Source organism: Plecotus auritus (assembly GCF_963455305.1).
Source record: "Plecotus auritus genome assembly, chromosome: 7".
In the NCBI taxonomy this organism is placed as follows: Eukaryota; Metazoa; Chordata; class Mammalia; order Chiroptera; family Vespertilionidae; genus Plecotus; species Plecotus auritus.
In genome coordinates this window covers 71,526,153-71,546,748 of record NC_137774.1, presented here as the reverse complement: position 1 = coordinate 71,546,748, position 20,596 = coordinate 71,526,153, and the positions used below count along the sequence as shown (strand labels likewise).

At 52.0% G+C, this 20,596-nt stretch overlaps 1 protein-coding gene and 1 pseudogene across 2 annotated transcripts in view; one reads left to right on the top strand and one right to left on the bottom strand.

The window, feature by feature from the left end:
* Positions 1-1,380: 1,380 nt before the first annotated feature.
* Positions 1,381-2,487, top strand: LOC308253094 (glutamine synthetase-like; annotated as a pseudogene). Its single transcript has one exon. The product of its transcript is annotated as a glutamine synthetase-like (transcript).
* Positions 2,488-7,220: 4,733 nt separating this feature from the next.
* The window catches only part of KCTD5 (potassium channel tetramerization domain containing 5), a 44,126-nt gene continuing 30,750 nt past the window's right edge, over positions 7,221-20,596 (bottom strand). The window contains exons 4-6 of the mRNA XM_080680010.1: positions 19,310-19,405; positions 15,873-15,998; positions 7,221-8,969 (exon numbers count right to left, since the gene is read on the bottom strand). Of these exons, the coding sequence (XP_080536136.1) occupies positions 8,940-8,969; positions 15,873-15,998; positions 19,310-19,405 (252 nt within the window). The 3' untranslated portion in view covers positions 7,221-8,939. The remainder of the gene's footprint in view (positions 8,970-15,872; positions 15,999-19,309; positions 19,406-20,596) is intronic.

The window sequence follows — 20,596 nt, the reverse complement described above, 5'->3', positions numbered from 1 at the left end:
GTGAGTCCAAAGCTGCAAGAGGAGGCTGGATTTGGGGCTCATATCCACTGGGAGACTCAGGGGGCCCTCTGGTGTGCTTTGTGGGCCAGTTGTGGCTACAGGCTGGCGTGATCAGTTGGGGTGAGGGTTGTGCCTGCCAGAAGCGCCCAGGTGTCTACATCCAGGTTACCTCCCATTATAACTGGATCCATCGGATCATCCCGGAACTGCAGTTTCAGCAGGCCAGGTTGGGCGGCCAGAAGACCTGCCCCTCCTTCTCAGTGCACCCTGCTGTAGCTTGTCAATACCAGGAATCCAGCACAAATAGGTCTCTGGAGCTCTGGACCGCAGGGTGCTCAGGCCCTGCCATGATGGCATGTTTACCCATGGGGCAACATTAGGTTCGCAGGCTGGTTCAAACAGGTCCACAGCAGGCCTCTTCTGTGGCCATGGTCAGCTCTCCCCCACATGTAGACTGACTCTCAAAAGGTACCTGGGCTTACCTGCCATGATCAGCAATAATGAACTGGATGAGACTCCTAGGAGGGCCTTGCACACACATATAACCACATACCCATGCACACACTCCCTAGCACACCACATATACACATTCATGCAGACGTGTGCACACCCATGCCTTCACTCACAGATGTTAATATTCATGCACACATACTCACCGGTACTTAACATGCACACACCCATGCACAAAGAAACACCCACACATATGCAAGCCCATGCACACACCTGTGTATACACAGGCAGAGCTTTCCACCTGGTGCCATGAAGAAAGTGGGCCTGGATATTTATGGAATGAATCAGTAAGAACTTAGCAAGCACCTGGTGTGAACTGTGCCTGGGGACAGAGTGGGAACAAATACTTAACTCCTCTCTGTGTTCCACTTTGCTGGGCACATCCCTGCCTGCAGGCAGGACCAGAAGGTGCAACTGGCAGAGGTTCATGGTGGCCCCACTCCCCTGCTGGCTGCTCTGTGACCCTCTGGGGACTGGACTGTCTGCTACACTCCTTCTCTAGACCAGAGATGGACTCTCAGTCCCTCAGGGGCCAGCAGGTACACCAAGGCCCCGGCTATGGGTATCCTGAGGACAGCCGTAGGCAAGTTCTGGATCATCCTGGCTGGGATCAGGGTCTGGCCTGGGTCCCGCAGCCTTGGAAAAAGGCCTGGCTGACCCCCCCCCCCTCCCGGCCCCTGTTCTGGAGGTATTAAAAAGCTTCATGCCAAAAAAATAAAAATAAATAAAGCTTCATGCCGAGAGCCGAGGATGGGAGAAGAGCAGTGTCTGAGCAGCACTCCCAGCTTCCTCTCCTCTCTGCACCTCGCTCTCACGGCCTGCCCACCCTGCCCCCCTGCTGCCTGCTCACCCCCCAGAGCAACTTTCACCATGTCCACCTCAGCGAGTTCCCACTTGAACAAAGGCATCAAGCAGATGTACATGTCCCTGCCTCAGGGTGATAAAGTCCAAGCTATGTATATCTGGATTGATGGTACTGGAGGACTGCGATGCAAGACCCGGACCCTGGACAGTGAGCCCAAGAGTATAGAAGAGTTGCTGAGTGGAATTTTGATGGCTCTAGTACTATGCAGTCTGAAGGCTCCAACATGACATGTATCTCGTTCCTGCTGTCATGCTTCAGGACCCTTTCTGCAAGGACCCCAACAAGCTGGTGTTCTGTGAAATCTTAAAGTACAACTGCAAACCTGTAGTGACCAACTTAAGATATACCTGCAAACGGATAATGGACATGATGAGCAATCAGCATCCCTGGTTTGGAATGGAGCAGGAATATACTCTCATGGGCACAGATGAGCATCCTTTTGGAAGGCCTTCCAATGGCTTCCCTGGACCCCATGGTCCATACTACTGCAGCGTGGGAGCAGACAGAGCCTATGGCAAGGATATTGTGGAGGCTCACTACCAGGCCTGCTTATATGCTGGCATCAAGATCACAGGGACAAATGCCGAGGTCATGCCCGCTCAGTGGGCATTCCAGATAGGACCCTGTGAAGGAATCAACATGGGAGATCATCTCTGGGTGGCCCGTTTCATCTTTCACTGAGTGTATGAAGACTTTGGAGTGATAGTAACCTTTGATCCCAAGCCCATTCCTGGAAACTGGAATGGTGCAGACTGCCACACCAACTTCAGCACCAAGGCCATGCGAGAGGAGACCGGTCTGAAGTACAATGAGGAGTCGATCAAGAGGATCAGCAGGCAGCACCAGTACCACATCCGAGCTATAATCCAAGGGGCGCCAGGACAATGCCCGGCCCCTAACTGGATCCAACGAAACCTCCAACATCAATGACTTCTCTGCCAGCGTCACCAACCGTAGCAACGCCAGCATCCGCATTCCCCGGGCTGTGGGCCAGGAGTATTTTGAAGACCGGTGCCCCTCTGCCCACTGTGACCCCTTCACAGTGACAGAAGCTCTCATCCACACGTTTTCTCAACGGAACTGGTGATGAGCTCTTCCAGTACAAAAACTAAGTGGACTAGACTTGCAGCCATCCAGCTCCTTCTAATTACTTCATCCCGCTCCCACTCTCGCCCCTCAATTGTCGTAACAAATGTAACTCAAAGGGCAGAATATCAAGGTCTTTTTTAATTCCCTGTGCCCAGTTAATATCTCTTGCTTTCTTTGGCCAGGTTAGAGGGGTCAAGTTCTTAGTCTCTACACACACACACACACACACACACACACACACACACACACACACACACACCCTTTTTCCCCCTATCACTGAAGCTTTCTAGTGTGTTAGTTGGGGGGAGAGGGGCAGGGAAACATAACCACTGCTTCACTTAATCAGGTGTTTGTCCAACAGACATAGCTATCTGGACAGTGAGCATAGTATTTGTGAAGGGAGGGGAGGACCTTTTTCTTCTTTGAGGTAACTGAAGGGGGTAGGAGTGCTGGGCTTGCTCTGTGGTTAGGTTAGATATTCCCTTTTGTGGGGAAGTTCCATTTCTTAAAAGGTTATAACCAGCTTTTTTATTTTTTAATTCATTTCAGAGAGGAAGGGAGAGGGAGAGAGATAGAAACATCAATAAGAATCATTGATCGGCTGCCTCCTGCAGGCCCCCTACTGGGGATGGAGCCCGCAACCTGGGCATGTGCCCTTGACTGGAATCGAACCTGGAATCCTTCAGTCCACAGGCCGACACTCTATCCACTGAGCCAAACCGGCCAGGGCATAACCAGCTTTCTAATTAAAGTGAGAATTAGGAAAGGTGGGGGGCAGCAGGCAGGAATATGCCCTCTTACCTGCCAACTATGACCCGTTTGCAGTGATCTGCTTCCCTGACCTGGAGCTAAGTGCCCTCACTGGAAGGCAAGCTCAGCATAAAGGGACAGGATGGGTAGCCCTACCTCCAAAGAAAATGTTCTCATTGCTTGGTCCTCCATTTATAACACAAATCAGAGTAGTGTTTTTATATTTAAATGCAAAAATAAAAAAATTACATATATGGGTATGCAGATATGTGTGCTTTTTCTAAAGGAGAAAACCCGCTCTGATCACTGGAAGCCACATTTGAGGCAAGTAGTCGGTTAGAAATAAGGCACTCTTTTGGGGGGGGGGGGGCGGTGAGGGGGGCGGTGCTTTAGAAGTTGGCTGTTAGGGGCTGTTAAACCCTCACTACCATTTAAGGGTTTCTCTGTGCCCTGCCTGCCCTTCTGGACACGGTTGGCTAACAGGAGTCAATAGCAGCAGTCACTCGAGCCCCATGACTTTGGTTTATAGACACATGTATGCACAAGGGGTTTAGAAATATGAGTTGGCTGGTCAACTTGAGCCTGTATGTTACTGACAAGGGGGTATTGGGTTATTTTCTGGGGGACTAGCATGTCACTAAAACAGGCCTTTTGATCTATTAAAAAAATTTTAAGCAAAAGCAATTTAGATTTTAATCATATTTGTAAGGATTTGAAATCTTTGTTTTACAGAATTGCTTGTTTGCTTCCACGGTCTCCTTCCTGTCTGCTCTTAGAGGGGAGGAGGACAGGACTGGGGTTAAACACTTGTAATTTTGTATCCTGGTGTCTGTTCTGAGTGTGAAATATTCATTTTTGCTCATTAAGATTCTGAGGAGTTATTTTTTCTTTTATAATAAAAAAACAAACCCCACCTTCAAAAAAAAAAAAAACAAAAAAAACTTCATGCCTAACTTGCGTGGCTCAGTGGTTGAGCATTGACCTATGAAACAAGAGGTCACGGTTCGATTCCCGATCACGGCACATTCGGGCTCAATCCCCAGCAGGAGGTGTGCAGGAGGCAGCCGATCACTGATTCTCTCTCATCACTGATGTTTCTCTCTCTCTCCCATCATCTCTGAAATCAATAAAAACATATTTAAAAAAAAAAAAAAAGAAGGCTTCAGGCCCTGTGATTAGAGATTAGGTGGTCTCTGGAGGAAAGCTCCTCTGCAGCCTCTGTGGGGAGGCCAGAATGAAGCCTTACTGCCTGGAGATGGGTGAAGACCAGGCTCCTCTCAGAGGACTTGCCACCCTATCTCTGCCTCCTCCAGCCTGCTGTCCCAGCTTTCTTCCCCCATTAACACCCCCTCCCGATCTACTACAGGGCAGGGGTCTGGTCAGGTTCTGTGGGGCCAATTGGGAGGAGGGGCACAGGTGGCAGGACACCCTAGCCTCCAGTGACACCACACCCAGTTGGGCTGGGAGGGAGAGTCTGGAGTCCCGGGTGGGGTCCCTGATGCAGCCAAAGTGGTGGCCAGCATATGACCTAGGGCACAGTTCCCCCATCCCTGGTCTCCCCCAACACTGTCCCCGCCCAGACCCAGAGCAGATGCTCAACCAGACGGCTGTGCAGAGGAAGGGCAAATACTCTTGGAGAGACCAGGATATTAAAAGGGAAAGCAGATTTATTTCATGCCTTTCACAGTTCACGGCACACTTAGTGTTGTGAACGGAGGTTAAGGAGAGACATGCCCCCATCTGTCATCAGTCCCCTTTCCCACCCTTGGCAGGGATGTGGCTCTGACACAACTTTCCACACTGTCTCCAAGCAGTACGTCAAGAGTCATCTGCCAGGGGGTGTGTGGCAGTACCAGGTCTAGGTCAGTAGCAGGAAGAACACTTTGGAGAACCGGAGACTGTCTGCTGCTCCACAGCGGGCAGAGGGGAGCAGGCCCAACCCAGGGCAGGAACCACATCAGCCTATAGGTGAAGCAAGAGTTGGGGGACCAGATACCCCTCCTGCGGGCCACAACCAAGCCCAGAAATCCACAAATATGCACCCACACCCACACATGGGCATGCACACATAAGCATTATGATCAGCCCACAGGAGCCCCAGGAAGGAAAACTGCTAGGCCAATACCCCAGACCCCTTCTAGCCTCAAGGACCAGAGGTCAGCCTTGGCTCTGATGTAGCAGGATGCCTGACTGTGTGCCTCGAGCAGAGTCCTAGGTCTGTGCCACCCACCAAGAGCTCAGGTGCGCAGGAGGCATGGAGCAGGAGAAGACAAGAGGAGATGCAAATCAAAGCCCCTAAAGCCAGAGCCTCACCTCTTCCACCGGGGGTTGTGCATGTGTCAGATTTTCAGTCTGTCTCAGGGAAGCACAGCTCGCTCCAAAGTTGCTGGAGTGGAGCTGCTTCCGCTGAAGGCGCACCTGGGCCTCAGCACCCACAGGCCTGCCACAGGCTCCGTGGGACTAATAGCTGCCCTATAGGCTCAACTCTTTATTGCCTCTATAGGGCTCAGTGATCAGTGGGTAACAGGGCACCCGCCAGCCACTGCCACCAGCTCAGGGCAAGACAAAAGATGCCAGAAGCACCTGTTGGTTGGACACAAGTAAACACAGAGGAGAGGAGGGGCAAAGCAAGGGGTCAAGGGGTGGTGCCTGCCCCTGTGCAGAGAGCCCTGGAAGGTTCCAGATATGGGCTCTGCAGGAGGCCCAGCAGCTGGGGATCCTCGAAGGGAGCCGGCACACACCAAGCACCCGCCTTCCCCTCCTATCCTGTCCTCTGGCTTCCTGGAGCTACAAGGCTGGTCGCCCCGAGGCTGCCCTGAAAGTTGTCACCTGCCCCTTCTCACACACCCCCATGGCAGGCAGACTATGCTTGGAGGATGAGAACCAAGGGGCAGGGCACCCTCATCAACCTCAGGACCCAGATTAGATGGCTGTTTTCTTTCCAGTCCTTGGCTCAAACAGAAGACAATCTGAGGACTTTGACAGAGATACCCAAGATACTCTGTAACCTCTCCCAAGTACCCACCTGGCAGAGGGAACTAGAGGCATGTCCAGGTTTGCTGTTGACATCAGGGAGCTGGGTGATGCCAAGTTTAGTCTGTTCAGAAAGCAAACTCCTCAGAGCAGAACTTGAAGTCCTTTGCCATGTGCCCTGTGCTGTACATGGAACTATGGAAGAGCCCAGCCCCCAGGCAGGCAGTTCCTACCCCAGCCTGGGCAGGTAGAACAGGTCCCCATCCAGGGCCCTGGGGCCCCTGGCCAGGCTGGCCCCACACCTGGAAACAGGACAGACACTCCCGAGAGGCTAGAAGTTTGGAATGCCGGAGACTCCAAAACTTTGTGATCGAGGACATCCTAGACAGCCTCAGGGAGCCAGAGCTCTCCAGGGGACACAGGAACAGGAATTTCCCTAACGCGTGGAGAGCACCCAAGGAGCTGTCACACAGCAGCCACCAGTGGGAGCCAGAGTGACTGCGGGGAGGGTGGCATTGGGGGTGGGAGGCTCTCAGTGCCCAAGGACGTGAAGGAATTTGAAGCTGGTGTTACTGGCCAGAGTAAGAGACAAGATAGGTGGGCACACTAAACTTGATGAGACATCCGTACTTTAAAATAAGTCACTCAAAGATGATCTTGTCCCCGGACATGTGCTGCACTAATCCCCTAGCCCAGTGGTCCGCAAATTGCGGCTCGCGAGCCACATGAGGCTTTTTGGCCCCTTGAGTGTGGCTCTTCCACAAAATACCACGGCCTGGGAGAGTCTATTTTGAAGAAGTGGCGTTAGAAGAAGTTTAAGTTTAAAAAATTTGGCTCTCAAAAGAAATTTCAATCGTTGTACTGTTGATATTTGGCTCTGTTGATTAATGAGTTTGCCGACCACGGCCCTAGCCAGTCCCCAGGCTGGACAGTAATAGACAGGTGGATGGCCCAGCTCCACCCTGGCCACTAACCATGCCCAGTGTTGCCAAGAGCTTTTCCATGCATTTTAAGATATTAACAGTTGCTCTGCTCATTCATAAATACACAATTTTATTTACTATTTTTAAGGGAAACTTAGGCATTAAACTGTCAGCTGATAAAATACGGATACCTAAAAAAGTATAAAAGTATAAATATCCCCTTAGAATAAATTTTAGCGAATTAAGTCTTAATATCTTTAAATTAAAAAAAAATCCTATCTATAATGTCAAGGTCACAAATTAAACAACAATAAGCGGCCAGCAGTGCCCCACAGGTACACCCTGAGGCCCGCAAAGGCCGCCCTCCTCCCAAGGCTCCATGAGGAGAACGGGTCACCAGGGGCTAAATATGCCCTATAGAAAGGTTGCTATAAATGGTTGAAGCCAAACATTTAACAACATACAACAGACCTTACAAAAAGTAGGTAAGTCCTAGGTGCTGGAGAACTTGGTTAATCAGGTTATTTATTGGCAAAGGAGAAGAGGGCACAGGTGAGATGCCTCTGGAAGCATTTGAAATTAGACGTGCCAGAGCCTCTGCCTGACATGTCAGCAGCCCCGGTGTCAGTGTGCACAGCTCCTGGGGGAAGCCCTAGGTCAGGAAGCAGAGAGCTGCTTGTCCGAGCCAGGTCCCCCAGACTCTAACAGTTTCCACGACCAGCTCAGAAAGGTCTGTTCTTAAAGCATGTGGATAGCAGGTTTTAGAGGAATCCTTGTAGTTCCAATGTCATGTAAGGTGGGCAGAGCCCATGTGTGGAGTCTCAAACATCCCAGAAATATCAGAGAACTGCATAGTTATACAAAGAAAATGAAAGAGCCGGCAAGAAAGATAAATATTTGTGATGCGCTGTAAACATCCAATTTTCAACATGACCCGGAATTTCAGCTCCAGAAGCTAGGTGGACAGGCCTCCCGCCTGACCTCCATCCCAGGCGAGACAAAGGCACTGACGAGCGCCAGCTCCTCCAAGAGCCCATGGGTGGGAGGAACAAAACAAAATTTCTACCTCCCTTTAAAGGACTTAACAGATCAATCCAAAATGCAGCAACACTTTTAGGCATTTCTAAAAAGTAAAAACATTGGAAAGTCTATCCACACTGGAAATAAGAGATGCAAAGGTCTCTTGCCTGGAAAATACAAGTGAAGACGACTTGACTGTTCCAGGCCAGGTCAGGCCAGGGGATCATGGCTCTGAAGGAGGCCCAGCCTTGGGGTGAGGGTCCAGGAAGTAGTGAACATACAGAGGCCATCTCTGTCAAAAGCTGCCCAAGGCTGTAAGAAACCAATCATACCTAGGCATGACTCTCTGACCCGAGAACGAGGGCCTGGTGCGGTGTGGGTAACCAGCAGACACCCAGAGCCTGGGGCCACAGCACTGCGACCACTTCCTACCAGCAAGGCCCAGGCTCCGTTACAGACTGTTTATGTAGCACCAAGAACGCTGTCCTCTAAATGATCTTCGGTGATTAAAGGGGTTGGTCAGGAGCATCCTTCCTTGGGCCTGTGTGGCACTTGGAAAAATCGAGCGAAGGCTCCCATAGCAACGCCCGCCTGGCCAGCACACCTCCTCCTAGTGGGGGATGCCCGGGCTTGGACAGCTGGTCACGTCTCTCACCACCCACCTCAGAGGCAAAAAAGGATTCACACCCAGATCTCTATAGAAAATTGTCAAAAGCAGGTTTCTTCTCACGGCCAAGCTTCCTCAACATGGCGGTTCATTTCATCTTGGGAAAAGTAAAATGTTTCGTCAGCTGTCAGCATTGTGTTCCTCACATCCTTGAACCTCGTTCTTGCAAAATCTGAAAATTCCAAATGCAGAGAATGAGGACTTGAGTTTTGCACAGGGAGGTGGGAACTATGCAGCCCTGGAACCAAGTGCCCTGCTTCAGGAAGTGGAGCCCACTGACCCCAATCAGCCTACAGATGGCTCGGCTCAGGGGCCTGAGGAAGCCAGCACCACAGCTAGGGTCTGAGAATAGGCTGGGGCTCAGCCCAGCTGACCCTCGATGTAGGGGCCTGGCTTGCATACCTCCTGGCCGACATGAGGGGCTGGCCCCTCCAACTCTCTCGACCCTCCATCCCAACCTAACATCAGAAAGACATGCTCCCACCTCCATCAGGTGCCTCCCTCGGCTTTCTCCAGGAGGTCTGAGGAACACAGGTATGGCTGGAGGGGGGACAGCTCCTTATCAGGCCCCATGGACTGCCAACAGCCGCCTCTCTCCCTCCCACTCTTCCTTGGCATTTCAGGGCCAGAGCGGCCGTACACCCCACCCAGCCCTTCCCTCACCACTGGGATCAACTGCGCATCCCATCGACTTCCAAATCGGACTGGGGAGCTCCTCAAGGCCTTGAGCCACCTGGGGACATGCCTGTGCACTGGCAAATGCCTATAGAGTTGAACCCCACACAGGTGGAGAAGCTGGAACCACCCTGTGTCCCTAGGTGGGGACTTCAGGGCTGGCAAATATTGCTGTTTCCATACATCAAGTATGGCTGCTAAGCATCAGGTAACCAGGACAGATAGGCCACAAGTCCCAGCCTTGCCCATCCTAGCCAAGGCCAATGCTGTAAGATGACCCTCCCTAGGATCCCATTAGCAGTGTAAGAGCGAGCCACCCAGGGGCATTCTGCACTTGAATTTCAGAGCTGAGAGATATGGCTTCGAGGACACTGTGTACTTCTGAGCCCTGGGGCCCAGGCACAACACAGGTATGTGCCCTGGAAGGGAGCCAGTTCTGCTTGTGCCAGGCCCAGACCCACATGGATGCTCTGGCCAGAGTGAGGTTCACTGCCTCCCAGCAAGACCCTGTAGAAGCAGGCAAAATTCTCAGGCTCACATTGCGTGTCCTGCTGGCCCCCAACTCACCAGCCAGGGCACCGCCCCTAGTAGGCACAGTCCCTCACTCAGTCATCTAGGGCTCATCTGAATGACTCAAGAAAAGGCACAAGTTCTTGGGAGTTGCTCCAGCTGTCTCGATATCTCTCCACCCCTACTGGTCCACAGGTCTGGGCCCCTTGAGTCTGAGAGCTCTGGGGCTGCTCAGACAGCCCATGCTGCAGCCCTTGCAAGGCATACCTTCCACTGTGCTCGGGGAGCAAAGGCCCAGATCAGCCCCTGCAAGTCCCTCCTGCCCCAAGGTGCTAGTCGCAGCCTGGGGCTGCGACTCTTTATCTTTGCTGTTTGCAGGGAAAGCTAGAGCTGGCAGGGACCCATGAAGTACAGAGCTGCCCTCACTTTGTGGGAACCCAGCAGAGAAGACTGAGTTTACAGGACTAAGTGGTGAAAACAATGAGGCCCACACACACGATGAGGCCCACATAACCGGAATGGCCTGAGAGCAACATGACAATACAGGAAGGGCTGCCTTGCCAGAGCAGAAGCCCCAACAACTATCTCCTAACAAGGACCTGTGACAGTCATAGCCCCGTCTGCCCTGGACACAGCTCTTACCTGAGCCACCTCCCTCAGGGACCAGGGCAGGCCATGCACCACAAGCAGCACCCCCACAGGCAGTGGCAGATCCGGAGGCTAGGGCAGCTCCAGGGCTGCTCTGTGATCAGCCCACTGCCACCCCTCCCACAGCCCAGACCTACATGAGGGCCACCACAGCAGCTCCAGCCAGCAGATGCAAGATCAATAACTGAGAAGGGGAGCTGAAAGAAGTCCCCTTGTCCCTCCCTAATGTAGGCCCAGTGCCAGTACCTGGCAGCTAACCAGTAGGTACGGCTCCACACAGCTCCCCTAAAGCCTAGCCAGGTTCCTATCACAGTTCCTACCAGTGGTCACCATCAGGCCAAAGTCTAGGACCTGCTGTCCATATGCTGCTGAGCCAACTAAGATGTGGCCCCAAACTGAGAAGGACCACAAATGCAAACTATCCATCTGATTTCAGAGACTTTGAAGTGAGAAGCATAAGTATCCCAATGATTTTTTAGGTTCAAATTAAAATACTTTTTGCATGTACTGAATTAAGAGTATTAGCATAGCCCTAGCTGGTTTGACTCAGTAGATAGAGCATTGGCTTACGGACTGAAGGGTCCCGGGTTCGATTCCAGGCAAAGGCTCGATTCCTGGCCCTGGGTGGGGCACGTGCAGGAGACAGCCAATCAGTGTGTCTTTCTCACATCAATATTCCTCTCTCTGTCTCTCTCTCCCTCTCTCTCTCTCTCTCTTTCTCTCTCCCTCTCCGTCTCTCCCATTCCCTTCCACTCCCTAAAAATCAATGGAAAAATACCCAAATATCCCCAGGTGCGGATTAACAAAAACAAAACAAACAAAAAAGGGGCACTAGCATTAATTTCACATTCTTCCTAATGTGGCTGCTAGAGAGTTTAAGAGGACAGATGGAGCTTGTGCTGCATGTCCTTGGGCTCTGGCAGCTGGTCTAGACCTCTGCTCAGCAAACATTTTCTTAAAGAATTTTCTTCAAGAGTCATATAAGTAAATATTTTAGGATTTATGGGTCAAAGGGAAAAATGGAGGATGTTATGTAGTTATATCATCACCCCCCCCAAAAAAAAAACAAACCACCAACCACTGAAAGTGTAAAAAAAGCCCCCAGTCTAAACCTCTCATGGCCAGAGGGTCGGCCTTTCAGTGCCTCCTGCCTGTCTGAGCTCCTCTCAGGACAAAGGCTGAGGGTCCCAACCTGCAGGGCTCAGCCTACAAGGGGGTTCCTGGTGGGAGAAGGGGACCCCAGGATGATGCCTGGCTCACCCACCTTCAACCTGCCCTCTCTGGGCCTCAACTTCCTGTGTGCAAGACAAGGGAGTAGGCCAGGTGGTTCCTGCTAACAGAGAACGAAGTTGGGTTCTGGAACCAGCTGGGCCTATGAATCTCAGGCAATGAGAAGAGTCTGGGAGGTGGCAAAGAAGTGAGGAGCAGCTGGGACCTAAGGAGGCAAACAGAAGGAGGATCCACACATACTCTCCAACAGCATCCTTAGCCCAAGGCACTTGGGAGTAGAGGCACTCCGGACTTTGGCTTCAGGATCGGAGTCCATCTTTTGCAGCACAGCCCAACTCCTCGGCCCTGAACCCATGGCCCAGCAACAGGGTGGGAAGGCTGGCAGTCTGGTGAGGAGGCCTGACACCCTTCTCAGGCCCCCAGTGAAGGTCTCAATCTCACCCAGACAAGCGTCCTACAGGGGACAGACAGACAGCTCCACTCCCAGACAGGCCAGCTCTACTGCAGATCTACACAACTGGCAACTAGTGTGGAAAGCTTTCTGTCAACTACAGGCATGAGACAGACACAGCAGAGGAGGGGCTGGGTCAAGGAAACTAAGGTATGAGGTCCATTGCAAGGGCGGCAGAGCTCACCAGGACATTTATACTTAATCTGAGTCATTCCCATCGTGACCCGTCTCCTCGTCATCACTCTGGCTCGGCACACACCATGCGGCAAGGGAGAAGAAGAGAGGACACCATCAGTGCAGGGCAAAACAGGGGGGCAGCAGAGGGAAGCCAGCCCAGAGAGTCCTCAGGGACCATGGATGCTCAGGGCCAGGAACTCCCTCTGTTCTGTATAGCAAACCACAGACCAAGCCTCATCTTGGGGGCCTGGGCCCCAAACGTACACGCCCAGATCACACCATGGAGGAACATGGGACTCAAGCATCTCTCTCTTTTTTTTTAAAGACATTTTCTTTTCTTTCTTTTTTTTTTTAAATATATTTCTTTATTGATTTCAGAGGGATAGAGAGATAGAAACATCAATGATGAGAGAGAATCATTGATTGGCTGCCTCCTGCATGCCCCCTATTGGGGATCGAGCCCACAACCCGGGCATGTGCCCTTGGCCGGAATCGAACCTGGGACCCTTCAGTCCGCAGGCTGACGCTCTATCCACTGAGCCAAACCGGCTAGGGCTCAAGCATCTCTCTTGCCCCATCGTCCCTGGGCCCTGGCACTCCCAAAGTGCCAGAGTTTTTCTTCCCCATTCGTAGTAAAGAACTGAACCTTGCCCTAACCGAGGTCTGGGCTTTGCACTCGGTTCCTGGTTACACTGGACAGTCTGATAATGTGATGGGAGGCAGGATCAATTGGCCAAGAGGGCTGGAGATTGCAATCAGGTATGTGGGTGATTAATCATCAATCAATCATGTCTACATGATCGAGCCCAGTAAAATCTCTGGACTCAGAGGCTAAGGGAGCATCCTGGTGGTCAATTCTCTGTTCATGTTGCCACCCATCCTGACTCCATGAGGAGCACAAACAGAGAAGCCCTGCGTCGGGCTGGTTCCCTGCCTCCACTCCACGAGCTCTCCCCTGGTGCATCTGAATCCTCCCTCTACACTTCCTGTAATAAATCGTCACCATGAGCATAACAGCGGTAAGTTCTGTGAATACTTCTGGCAAAGCAGTTGTTTGGGAAGCCCCTGAACTTGCAGTTGGTGGTGGACTTGGTAGCTCTTGTGTGGGCCGTTCCCCTTGCTGAGTTGCCCCATCCCATCTGCTCTTTCCAGCCACTTCCACCTTGACAAGGGAGGCTATTACAAGCTGCAGGCTATCATTTGGTGAACAGGTTAAGTCCGCAGTAGTGACATTCACTACCCTCAGGACATGCAGCACTGCTACAACCAGGCTGCATGTGGGTGTCCCCAAAGCACCGTCCCCAATCCAGCCCCAATGGTTTTCCATGGCTTTCCAGAGGACCCAACCGCGTTCCACATCCTTGGGAACTCCTGCCACTGCCCCCATTTAGAAGTCACTGTGGCCACCACACTTCAGAGCCAGGTATTTTTAGAGAGAAATAGGGCCGCGTTTTCAATGACAAAGAAATTTGGGGTCATGCCAGGAGCTCCCTCATAGCACAGACACATTCTTCTGCAGCTGAAAAGCCAACCTGAGGGAAATGAGGTTGGGTGGCTGCCCTGCTGAGCTCGGCTATGAAAACTTTTCAAGTTCAGAAATAAAAGCTTCTAAGAGTCCTGCAATTGCTCAGAGAGAGATGTGCCTTCTCATGAGGCTGGGGGACCGCAGGGAAGTGGGTTCACCTTCCATCCCAGATTCTGTGGGAAGCACGTCCCCAGGACCCGGCACCATGACTCCTCCATCCCCGGCGTGCCTGCCAGCATCGTAGGGAAACTGCACCAACCCCACACTGTCCTGTCCTCAGCAGCAGCAGGACAGCCCACACCTGAACACCTAGCTGCAAGCACTGCAAAAGGGCAGGGTGGGGACTGAAGGACTCAGTGGACCCTGGGCATGGATAATCATGCTATGGTAAAAATGCTGCCTGTAGCCGGTGGAGGGCCAGCAGTCAGTGACTCTGCTGTTAGTCGGCCAGTCCACACCTCCAAGAAAGACCCTAAAAGGTTCACAGGGGTGGTTCTGAGCATGTGGTGGCCAGCCAGTCTAAAAAAGCCCGGGGAGCCCTGGCTGAGTCTGAAAAAGCCCTGGGAGCCCTGGGTTAATGTGATCAGTTAAAATCCTTCTGGCTCTAGCCTTGGCCGGTTTGGCTCAGTGGATAGAGCATCACTGAAGGGTCCCGGGTTCAATTCCAGTCAAGGGCACATGCCTGGGTTGCGGGCTCAATCCCCAGTGGGGAGCGTGCAGGAGGCGGCCAATCCATGATTCTCTCTCATCATTGATGTTTCTATCTCTCTCTCTACCTTCCTCTCTGAAATCAACAAAAACATTTTTTTTAAAAATCCTTCTGGCTCTGGACTTTTCCTAAACTCACTCAAAATGCCCTTTGGCAGACAACACCCTGAGCCTTCACCAGGGCTGCCATAGAGCCTGCCCCCACCTCCTGGGCTCTGCTAAGGCTGCTTAGACCCCCCCGCCCCTCCCCAGTCCCCCTCAGAGTTGGCTGCAGAACTGTCTGGCTACCACCTGGTTCAAAGGTCTACCTGCCAGGTACAGCCAGCCCAAGCCAATGCTAGGTTCTGTCTGTCTTGGAATCCCTGACCTCAGGAACAAACCCAGAGGAGATGCCACTAGTCTCTCACCTCTGGGGAAGGCCAGCTGCTGCTCCCTGCCACAAGGCTAACTTGAAAGCAAATGACATGGCAGTTCCACTTTGGCCCTGGCTGCACTGCCCTCCCCATGAGACAGAAAAGCCGGTACCCAGTAGGGAGTGATGCCAATTTATATAGGTACTGGCCAGGGCCAGGCCAAGATAATACTCCATGGACTCTAAAATAACAGAACCTGCAGGATCCACTTCTTTTACAAACCAAACTCAACTCCCAATTCAGGATGGATGTGGCCAGGGCAGGTGCCACTTGGGCCCCATCCGGAAGCCTCTTGACCCCAAATCTCCAGGAAAACAGCCCACAAATGGTGGCATCACCTAAAAGCACAGTCACACACTTCCAGGAGCAACTCTGACTATTTAGAAGAGGGAGCCGGTGGAGAGAGTGGGTTGTAAAAGCCACAGGGGCTCACCCTGTGGGGAAGCCTGTGTCCAAAGACCTCTTGATCCACCACATCCTATGGGGCATATATGTCTTTCATTACAGGATTCTGCCTATGACACTCATGCAAGAATTACAGGATAATGAACAAGCAGCCCAGGTGAGTGAGTGCCAGGAAGCCTGCATAGCAGCGAGTGCAATGAGAATAGCAAGAAACTATAAAGCTTGAAGTGAAAACCAACCCTACAAAGGGTGCCTTCTGCCTTCACAAGCCCCTTCCATTGGCAGGAGGCCAGAGTACCTAGGGCTGCTGCCTGCTGGCCCACCATTACTCACCTTGGCTTTCTCGCTGGGCTCACTGGTAGTGCCGTACGGGGAGTTGTGCAGCTCCTTGGAGACCACACAGAGGAACTCAGCCTGGTCTTCACTCCCATAGTTGTAGGAAGAGCCAATGCTGACCAGCTGCGAGGAGAGAAGACAGGTGTGATGTGGGCAGAGCCACATACGCACCAGGAAGGAAGACCAGCCCACCCACCAGGAAGGAAGCACCAAAGTGTGAAAACCCGTGGCAAAGATAGCCAACACTAGGGGAGATTAAGGGACAGGTTTCAGCCAAGAGATTTTTAATGAAATTATGAACAATGAAGTCCTGACACATCCATATTCGGGCACATACACACCTATATCCACCACACGTGTAAACCCCATGCAGGACAGGCCTTCTCTGCAGGATGGTCAACAATTTCAGGGGTTCTGGGCCAACAGAACCCAACATCCCTCCTAATTAAGTCTACCCCTATTCTTTGGGTCTTCTGAAATAATGGATTGCACTGTAAAGTGCAATGCTACCTGACCACAGGGAGAGGGGAGCACAGTGTGAAGGATTGCAGGATGGGGGAGTCGTGCTCAGAGATGGTCCTCTTGGAGCAGGCAGTAGAATTAGGCATTTAGCACACCAGATGCTCCCTTAACACAGGCCCAAAGCACATATGTGAGAACACACACACATGCACACACGAGGACAAGCGCCCATTCTGCTTGTTCTCGAGTGGTCACCAGGCCTTCCAAGGGGCTATTAACAGAGAAGAGCTATTAACCGAGAAGGCTTATATTCTGGTGGCAGGAGGAAAGGCTGGCAGAGGAGGGCCGCAGAGGATAGAGCTGCTTGAATCTCAAACACGATGCTAGGAAGCTGTGGCTTTGCATGTCTCAGTCTCAGTCTGTGTGAGTCCACATCTTCGTGGGCTTCCAAGTCACTAACACAGCCATACAGGGGCCAAGGGCCAACCTGACTGCTCCAGCCTAACCCAGGGCTACCAAGGGCTTCTGTGCTTTTAAATGTAAAATTAACCAAAGGAAAACCACTACAATTGTAGTAAGATCATCAATAGCATAACTATAAGAGCTAACAAATACCTGGAAGGCCCCTCAATCTCTGGCCTCCCTATGTATAAATCTATACTCATAGGAGAGGCCAGAGATGTGAGGCAGCTCTGAGTGCAAGGATAGGGGAAGGATAAGATGGGAGTGGTGGGTGCAAGTGAGGGATGTTCAGAGAGATAAGGCCAGTGTGACCAGAGGAGGGGAAAGCACAAGAGGCCCATGGAAAAAGGGCGACACACTCTCCCTGTGTTTCTAGAAGTCTGTTCCAGGTTCATAATCGCCCCTCAGGAGATGGGCCCTGCCACCATTGGACCACAGTGGTGCCTGGCCCTGAATGCAGAATGGGCAGTGGGTGTGCAGTCACTTAAAACGGGGTCTGCCTGGAGGCCATGTTCTCATGAAGCATGCAAGCCTCTTCCAAACCTCACTCAGAACCTTGTTTTGTTCTCGTTACTGACCACTAGGTGATCTGCCCCACGTCCCCTGCAGTAGGTCCTGCCCCTGCTTCTGAGAGTAGAGTGTCTCTCATTAAATAAACATGACTCTGGTTCTGGGCTTTTACTGGCATGAACAATGTCCTCAAGGAACAAACTAGGCAAAGGGAATAAGACTTGAGGAAAAGAGAGGACCCTGCTCTTTTCAATGGATTTAGGATCCACTCAGAGGAGCTAAGGACAAAGTCCCTAAGCTGATCATGGGGAGGAAGCTGCCCAATCAAAAGACCAGAGGTGCACTCTCCCTCCCAGCAGGAATCACAGAGGTACTTAGCTCTACTTGAGGGTGACCCAGTTCACAGATCCTGAACTGATGATCGCAGCTCCCACCTCCACAGCCCTTGTCCAGGCAGCACGCCAAGAGGCAACAGGAGGGGCAGTGGGAGACTCCTGGGTGAGTCTCTGGCCGGATTTTGATGAGGCCAGAGCATAAGAAACACATGCAGACCACAGGACCCTGCCTGGATTCCCCAGGGCAAGGGCAGGGCAGGGCAGGACAAGCTGCAAAACCATCAGAGCAGGGACACACAGAGCAGCCCTGGTGGCTGGTCCCAGGGTGGAGGGAGGGACACAAATGCTGACTGCACTTATATTTAGTGACGGCTTAAGGGGACTCCAAGCACTTTACAATGCAATCCATTATTTCAAAAGACCCAAAGAATATGGGTAGGTTTAAGTAGGAGGGATGCTGGGATGACCATGTAATTTCTTTCTTTTTTTCTTTTCTTTTTTTTTTAAATATTTTATTGACTTTTTACAGAGAGAAAGGGAGAGGGAGAGAGAGTTAGAAACATCGATGAGAGAGAAACATCAATCAGCTGCCTCCTGCACACCCTCTCCTGGGGATGTGCCCGCAACCAAGGTATATGCCCTTGACCAGAATCGAACCTGGTACCCTTGAGTCCCCAGGCCGACGCTCTATCCACTGAGCCAAACTGGTTAGGGCCGACCATGTAATTTCTCACACTCTCTCTGGGGAGCACCTGCCCCAGATGGCAGCTATCAACAGAGGAAAATCCAAGAGGCCAGAGGGGGCCTAGTGATCAGGGCAGTCACTATGTGGGGGTAGGGTCACAACCAGTATCCTGGGCTGGGGGTCAAACAGGGTCACAAGCCCAAACCTCAGAGCCTCTGCCTAAAAAAGTGGAATAGCAACAATGAGCTGATAGGAAAGGTGCTGGCCACTCAGAGAACACCCTTGATATGTTCTGAGGCCATAGGTCCTGAGCACAGCTGCATGGGACGAGAGCAGCATAAGAAGTGCAGGGAGGGACAGAGAGCAGGAGAGAGGACCCAGCACTCAGTACATCAGTCCCAGCCTGTGGCAAGAGCAGAGCTGAGGAAAGTGGAGGGGCAGAGCCAGGCCAGCATCAGCAGCATCTTTCCAATCAAGGACAGGAAAGGGGCTGGAGGGCTGAAGAGCCGTCCCACTGGGAAGGCCATCGGTGCCACCTCCAGCACAAAGGAGCCCGAGGCACCATCTGCTCAGCCAGCATAGGAGCGGCCGGGTGGACATGAGGTGGGACAGGGAGGTTGGGCCAGGCCAGGATGTGGCCAGAATGTCAACCATACACACATTAGACAAAAGACAGAAGCTCAGAGAACAGTCCTCCCAAAAGAATGATCTAGAACCAGAATAACTGCATAATGAATGAGGGGGTGGGGCAGAGGCACTCTTAAGAACAACTCCACCCTCCCTACCAAAACACCGAGGCACAGGCTGTTTTCAAGAGGTGCCAGTAAACCACATTTCCAGGAATCACAGATGCCCAATGCCTCATTATTTGTGGTTCCTGGGGCCAACCCTGAGGACCCAGGTGGGGTCACTGTAATTAACAGGCTTACATCAATCCAGGCGGGGGTAGGGGTGGAGGAGTGTATGCATGTGCGCTTCACCTGCTCAAACTTCCAGCCATCGGACATGGTGGACACCATCTGCGTGAGCTCCTCCTCCTGACACTGAAGTACACGGTAAACATGCTTCACTGGCACCTGCAAGAACAAGGGCCACAGGTGAGACAGGCTCCACATGCCCTGCTGCTCCTGCCCCAGTCCAGCAATCTTGCCCAGGTTGCTGATTCTGGAGACAACCCAACAGGAGACTCAGTGAGGCGGACATTTCTTTCCACCTCTCAGGCTCAGGTCATGATGCCTTAAAGTGGCCCCAAACACATACACCAAAACAAAACAAACAGGCTGGAACAGCTGCCGTTTCCTTCTTCCTTGTCTGCCTCCAAATATATTTCAATTTTGACATTCCAAAATAAAATGAGTCATGTTCCTAAAATGCCAAGAGCACCTGTGTCTAGATGTGAATGCATGAGGATGTCCATCTTTGTTCTACAGGGGAACCACACAAAGTCCCTGAACCCACCAGCTGGGGAGGGATTGATAGGGTGGCTTGAAAGCAATGCAGGACCAGCCAAGACCCTGCTCCTAGCAAAGCTTTCATTCACTCACAGCAGCTCAGACATGAACTGGCTTGGACTGAACTGGCTTCCAAAAAATTGACATATCTTTTGAGCCAGCCACCATCCAACCTTCTCTGAGCTCTGTTCCAGGCATTTCTGGTGCTGGGAGGCCGAGGGGGTCTGCTCTCATGGAGCTGCTACTCTAGCAGGAGGCGGTGGCCACCACTCACAACACATGTGTAACCAAGGGAAAGGGGCCATAGGAGTGCCAGGCTGTTCTCTGATGTTAAAGCAGTGACTCACACTAGTGACACTCCAGTGACAGGGTCACAGCCTAAAGTACATTGCTTTAGTTTGAGAAAGTGAGTGGCACTGGAGTACTACCTCACCTGAGCCCTCGCATCCGCACATCGGCCCTGTGACAAGGGGCTCCTCTACCTCCACTATGCCACTCTTGCAGGGGAAGACTGAGGCATAGTTTGTACTGGTCCGGGTCACACAGCTCATTAAGTGGGGCTGCTGGATGGGGGAGGAAAGTCCAGGGAGGGTGAGGAGGTGTGAGGAATAGGGAAGCCTCTGAAGGGGGAGTGAGCATGGACACTGGAGTGGGCGTCCTGAGGATAGGCTGGACAGGGCTAGATGAATTTACCCTTCATGCCTGCCACGGTGCCATTAGGCACTAGAACAATTACAGAGGAAGATGGTTATCAAGATAAGATAGGCATCAACCGAAGGACTTGTAGGCATGCATATAAGCACAACCAATGGACAC